Consider the following 6,811-nt stretch of genomic DNA (forward strand, 5'->3'; position numbering starts at 1 on the left):
AGAGTCAGGGATCAGGACTCATCTTACTGTATGTAACAGTCTTTTCGGATTCAAAGTACATCTGCTGCTGGTAAGGCTGGGGAGCGCTGCATGGCTCCCCCTCCATTAGCCCATCGAAAGCTCTGTATGATTCTCCACCAAAAGAGACAGGAACAGAAGTATGGGGCCCTTCCCCCCCCAAGGAGTGGGAGCAAGGGACCTCCAAACTCATGGAGAACAGGGTCCTTTGTCTCTCCGACCCTAAGATGAAGGGATAGGAGTAGGGTAGCTTCCAGGCCTCGCCCTTGAGCCTGGGTGTATCTGCTTGGGTGGGTGGACTGGGCCAGCAGCATTCTTCTTCTCCTACCTCCCACAGTCCTCTGCTGGGCTGGTGTTGGTGGCTACTACAGTTAACCTCACACTGAGGTGCATGGGGCTGTTCAGTCCTCTCAATTGTTTCAGGCTGGCTGCAGACTTGGGCAGACATCTCTGAATTAGTTCCAGCTGGGTTATATTTTCAAGCTCGGATAGAAACCACACCTTTCGTTACACAGTGGAAGTGCCAGAGTATTCAGATGATTCCAGGAGCTGGGGCCCTGGACCCAGGCCTGTGGTGCCTATGGCTAGTTAACCCTGCCCTGCCCTGGATCGGTGCTCAGGTAACTTTGGCCCGAGGCACGGTCCCTGGCTGGGGGGAGAGCTGTGACTGGCACTGACTCTCGGCTGGCAGAGGGATGTGGCTGATTCCTGCCATCAGGTGGGTGCCCAGCTCTGCCTGCTCCATGCCTGGTGGCTGAGGGGGCTCTGGCTGCTGCTCCCTGGTGATGCTCCCAGGGCCATCTGGTGAAGAAGCGAGGGCGGGAGCTCAGCCCAGAGCCACTCTAGTGCTAGCTCCAAATCTCTGGCCAGCGGTGGGCTGGAAGATTATGATCTAATCTGCAATTGACATCCTCTCTATGGCCCGAGTCCTGTATGTTTTGGTTTCTTGGTCAGCCTCCTGCACTGCATTCTGGGTAAGGTGCCCCTGTACTCCCTTGTGTGGCTGCCTAGGCCGGAGCCATGGGTTTGGCTTTGGAAGTAGCTATGCAATGCTGGGGGAGGGCAGGGAAAAACGAGGGACAACTTTTGGTTCAGAAGATGATACTGTAGCCCAAGAACACAGGACAAGCCTCGACGTTCCCCTTAGTACACTTACAACAGCACGTTGAGAGCACAATGGTTGCTAAAGCATTTTATTCACTGAGACCCTTCCAGGCGAAAGGCGTCTTGATTCAGTAGAGATCAGTGGCTCGTCTCAAGGAGCCGACCTTGCCACTCATAGAGCCCCACTCGCTGAATCTCCGGTACTCCCCTGGCCTCAGTAGGTACTGGCGGCCTCTGTAATTTGGCAATTCGTAAAAGATCCAGTGCCCATCCAGCACAGAACAAGAGAGCATCTCGGGGGAGCGTAGCTGGTCCATGACTTGTGGAGAGTCCTCGGTTAACTCTACCATGTTGCCTCTGTGATCCTCCTTCTCATAGATCTTTATCCTGTAGGTGCCCCTGTGCTGTGACAGAAAATGAGACAGGGTAATAGTGACTGCAGCAGACTGGCTGCCTGTGATCCTGGGCCCTGAGTCAGCCCTGTGCACTGCTCCAGTGATGCAAAGGGCGCTTAATGCTGCCTCTGGTCTCCAGAGGAGGAGAATCCCTGAATGCTGCAAAGGCAGCACATCCACCCATTTGAGTCGGAGCTATGCCAGCCGTGACTCCCACCCTTGGTGCAGGGAGCATGTCTGGGGTGGGGAGGAGGGAGCCCAACCAGACACAAGAGGGGACAGGGCTGCAGTGTACAACGCTGGCCAATCCTCAGCCAGCACAGTGCTCCCATAGGCCTGGGGTTCTCAATCTTTCTTTTTCTGAGGCCCTGTGATGGAGCCTGCTTGCCCTGCACTGGTACCGCAAGGGTTAACTCTACTCTTTGGGCTGAGGAGGCCACGCACCCTCGGCCCTGCTGGGCATGCTCCAGCTGGAGGTCAGGTATAAAAGGGAGCAGCCCAGCTCATTCAGGGCTGACTGCCGAGGAGGGAGGACGCCCGCTGCAGGCTCCAGCCCGGCAAGTGCTGAGGCCCCAGAGGAAGAAGCCAGAGACGCCAAGATCCAGGACAATGCCCAAGCTCCTGCAGGCGCCCAAGGAGCGACGGAGCTGCTGAGAGCCGCACAGGCTAAGGAGCCTACGGACATCGGAGATTCCAGGTCGACTCCACCAGGAACAGATTAGGAAGTAGCTCAGGGGGACTAGGCATTGTACTGAGTGGTGTCCGTGTGTTTTGGGTGGATTCCCCGCTGACCCAGTGGCCAGCAAAATTCCCACTGTCAGGGCCCTGAGCTGGGACCTGGTGGAGCAGGGAGGGCACGGGCTCAGTCTCCTGAGCGGCCTGTCAGACCAAACAGCTCTACTGAAGAGGGCCATTATATTGACTCTGGCTATTGGGCCATGCAGTCCCTCTGAACAGGGCAGCCCTGCTGACTCGGGCCACAAGGACACCCAGCCCTGAGAGAGGGCAGCCATATTGACTTTTAGCCATAGGCCAAGCTATCCCAAGACAAGGGATGATCGTGTAGACTAAGCTGCAGGGCCATAATTACCCTCACCCCATCCCAAGAAGGGACGGGGCGTGCTTGCCCCACAAAAGGCCCCCTAACATGCTGTGTAAACTCCACGGCCCCCTGTGCCACAATGACTGTTTTTATGCATATAAAATCCAGGGCTGGCATTAGAGGGTAGCAAGCAGGGCAATTACCCAGGGCCCGGTGCCACGGGGGCCCTGCGAAGCTCAGCTACTCAGGCTTCAGCTTCAGGCACATGTGGTGGGGCTCGGGGCGGTGGGGCTTTGGCTTCTTGCCCTGGGCCCCAGTGAGTCTAATGCTGGCCCTGCTTGGAGGACTCCCTGAAAGTTGCTCAAAGCTCTAGTTGAGAACTGCTGGCAGAGGCTACACTAAGTTCTGCTGGGGGGCGTTTCAGGCTTCAGAAGCCCCAGAATCAAGGAAGCAGAAAAGTGACTTTGTTCTAAAGAGTCAAAGGAAATATTGTGCCCAGTTCTCCCCTCACACAGGTATAACTCTCTGGGCTTCAAGGAGTTACTCCTTGTTTTACACCAGTGTGAGAGGACTGGGCCCAGTGTATCTCCAAATCCCCAGAAGTTACGGAAACATTTTCTCTTTTTAAGTCAAAGTATGTTCTCGGTCACTGTCCATATTCTTAATTACGGGACAGCTGTACCCACGCCCAGAACAGGCAGTAGCAGGGGAAACTTTCCTATCCTATCCCTGTAATGTCCCCCCAGCCATCCTGGAGGGACGACGACAAGGAGGAAGAAAACAGTTCTTGTTTTCAGTCCTTGGTAGCTAAGCTGAAAATGATCAAGCAAGTGCCTTACGATGGTGGCTTGGGCAACACTGCCATTTTTTAAAAGCAAAATTGAACTCACAGGTGGGATCATCCGGCAGGACTTAATGGAGGTGCTGAAACCCTCAGACTGCATGTCGGGATAATCCCCCCGTTTCAGAAAGAACTGCTGTCCCTGGAAGTTGGGACGTTCATAGAGCATGAAGCAGCCACTTTCCACGCGGACGGAGTTACAACGGCTGAGCTGACTTTGAAAATCCGGCCGGTCGCTGCTGCACTCAACGGAACGGCCCTGGAAGTTTCTGTCTTCGAAAAGGGTGATCTAGTGCGAGAAACAAACGGCAGAGTTTGCAGTAACATCCTATACAGTGTGACTGCGTCCTGGCATTCCAATTTCCCTCCATCCAGCACACTAAGCCTGAAGTGTCTGGGCCTTGCATTTTACTCACAGTGATGATAAACTGATATACTCCTGTGACTTCAGTGGGATTGATCCTCATTTACACAAGTGTAAGCGAAAGCAGAAATGGGCTGTGAGAGATTAATATACAGGGACTAATTGAGGGAGTAGGTCCCCTAGCTCTGCATTCTTGATTCTCCTCTCCTATTGGTATAGGCCAGGAGTAACTCCTTTGAAATCAACAGACTAACTCTGATGTAAATGAGAGGAGAATCAGGTCCCTGTCTTCAGACTGACATACCAAACAATCCAGTCCAGACAGGTTTCTCTTACCTTTCCCATCGTAGCTGGATTCAGGCTGCAAGCCATAGTACTCCAGCTGGGTAACTGCCTTTTTATACCTCACAACCAGTGCTAAGTGTGCACACGTTAACAAAAGTCTTTTCTCTGTTCATAGAGCCAGCTCATGACTCTGGGGGATCATTCACTCTTTGTACTAGTGTCCATAGGTTTTGTGTAGTGGGGAACAGGTTTTATTCCTATTGTTACTAGTGACCAGTTCCGGGTCCTAGATCTGTCAGCACAGCCATTTTTTACATTGAAGACAACACAGTTCAGGAAAAGGGAGAAACTTCTGGCCGAGTGACAGAGGGGACTGGATGTTGATGCCATCACAATCCTTTTCTATAGAGTTTCTGCAGTTGCATTTTTACTAGTGAATACAGAAGTGGTACAATAAAGACAGAAGAGGGTTCAGATGCCAAAATACAAAGTAGGGAGATAAAACTGAAATGTGTATGTCAAAAAAAATGTCAAAAGGGCTTAGGCAGTCATCACGCGTGTTTTACCCATTCAGTAGCTCTGGGTTCAAGCAGGAGTCTGGAATGTCCTCCTGAGAGACCAGCATGAGATGAGCAGCTATTCAGTAGGTGTGCAGCGTCCATCTCCACCCGCAGCCACACAGGGCTGTTCTGAGTCCCCACATGTGGTCATTGTATGGTACTAATGTATATTTCTCTCTCCACTATCTTTTTCTGTTTTTTTCCCCACTCTATTTAATCCCTCTTTCTGTCTCCATGCTGGGAATTTCCTCCCCATGCCTGTAGAATATGTACTGGGCAGCTACTCTCTACCCTTGGATTATATAATTTTGGCTGCTTAGATATTCAAAAGCTGTTTACTGCACAGGAAAATTTTCAGTGTCTCATTTATTCACTAAGCAACTTTATATTTTAACAGTGATGGCTCTGAGAACTAAATGTGTGTCCTGAAATATAAAGGGTTTCAGTAACCGTATTCAAAGCAAAACTATATTCAATGCTTAAAGAGAATGCTGCCGGTGCCATGCTCCTGGAGACACATCTGACAAACTTGAAGTTTGTAAACTGAATAGAGATGGGGTGGGCCTCTCAGTTTGTAGTTGCTTTAAATTCTTAAGTGAGGGGTATTGCTTTACTAATACCTCCCAGGACTAAGAAGTATACGGAGGGGTCAAGTGGAGGCAACCCTAAGCCCAGACCGTACCGCTTTACCTTTGGGAAAGGCTTGCAGGGAGCCTTTAGACCCCACTTGGTGCTCAGTCAGGTCTCCTTTGGCATCAAACCATTCCTTGGTCTTTTACACTTTCCTGTCCTTTCTTCCACCACCACACTCCTCTGTAGCTGGAGAATCTCCATCTGCAAGTCCTGTACCCTGGCTTCTGACAGGGCCTCTGTAGCCAGATAGACTGGAACTGGGTTAATTATATCCTTCCACAGTCTCATTGGTCTTCCCATCAGGCCTCATTGGGGTAAAAGTAGGGTTGCCAGGAGTCCGGTTTTTGACAGGAACATCCGGTCAAAAAGGGACTCTGGCAGCTCTGGTGAGCACCACTGACCGGCCTGGTAAAAGTCTGGTCGGCAGTGCAACAGGGCTAAGGGAGGCTCTCTGCCTGCCCTGGGTGCGCGCTGCTCCCAGAAGCGGCCGGCATATCTCTGCGGACTCTAGGCACAGGTGTGATCAGGGAAGCTCCACGCAGGAACCAAAGCCAATGGGAGCTCCGGGGATGGCACCTGCGGGCACAGGTAGCACGTACCGTGCAGAGCCACTTGGCTGCACCTCCGCCTAGGGGCTGGACATGCCGGCCACTTCCGGGAGCAGCGCAGAGCCAGGGAGGCAGGAAACCTGCCTTAGCCCCGCTGCACCGCCGACTGGGAGCCGTCTGATATAAGCGCCACCTGGACAAAGCCCGTACCCTGAACCCCCTCCTGCACCCCAACCCCATGCGCCAAGTTGGAACACCTTCCCACATCCTAACTCTCTCCCAGCCCCAGCCCACCCATACTCACACCCCAGCCCTGAGCCCCCTCCTGCACCCAAACTCCCTCCTGGAGCCTGCACCCTGAACTCCCTCCCGCACCAACCCCTTGCCCCAGCCTTGACCACCCTCCCAGAGACCGCACCCCCTCCCACATCCCAACCCAGCCCTGAGCCCATTCCCACAATCCAACCCCCTTCACCCCAGTCCGGAGAGTCCTCCTTCACTCCAAACCCTTCATCCCCAGCTCCACTCCAGAGCCTGCACCCCTAGCCGGAGCCCTCACCCCCTCCAACACCCCAACCCCCTGCCCCAGCCTGGAGCCCCCTCCCTCACCCTGAACCCCTCATTTCTGGCCCCACCGTGGAGCCCAAACCCACAGCTGGAGCCCTCACCCCCTCTGACACTCCAGCCCCCTGCTCCAGCCCAGTGAAAGTGAATGAGGATAGGGGAGAGTGAGCAACTGAGGGAGGGGGGCTGGAATGAGTGGGGGTGGGGCCTCAGAGAAGCAGTGGAGCATGGGCGTGGCCTCAGGGTGGGGGATGGGGTAAGGGTGTTCGGTTTTGTGCAATTAGAAATTTGGCAACCCTAAGTAAAAGCCTGTGGATTTGCATCCGTAGCTCTCATGTGTTAGTGCCATCGGTAACACTTCATCCCAATTGCTGTCTGCTGCAGCGCCCCCCCCCTCCCCCCCCACACACCTTTTTTTTTTTAAGCTTAGATTTGATGGTCCTGGTTATTCAGTCAA

At 53.4% G+C, this 6,811-nt stretch overlaps 1 protein-coding gene across 1 annotated transcript; it reads right to left on the reverse strand.

Moving 5' to 3' along the window:
• Positions 1-1,195: 1,195 nt before the first annotated feature.
• Positions 1,196-4,109, reverse strand: LOC101940581 (gamma-crystallin B-like). Its single transcript, XM_065561273.1, has 3 exons — positions 4,101-4,109; positions 3,450-3,689; positions 1,196-1,526 (listed from the first exon to the last, which is right to left on the reverse strand). The coding sequence occupies exons 1-3, from the start codon at positions 4,107-4,109 to the stop codon at positions 1,251-1,253; spliced, it is 525 nt and encodes a 174-aa protein (XP_065417345.1). The 3' UTR covers positions 1,196-1,250.
• Positions 4,110-6,811: the final 2,702 nt, after the last annotated feature.

The sequence above is a fragment of the Chrysemys picta genome, chromosome 11, assembly GCF_011386835.1.
Source record: "Chrysemys picta bellii isolate R12L10 chromosome 11, ASM1138683v2, whole genome shotgun sequence".
Taxonomy (NCBI): Eukaryota; Metazoa; Chordata; order Testudines; family Emydidae; genus Chrysemys; species Chrysemys picta.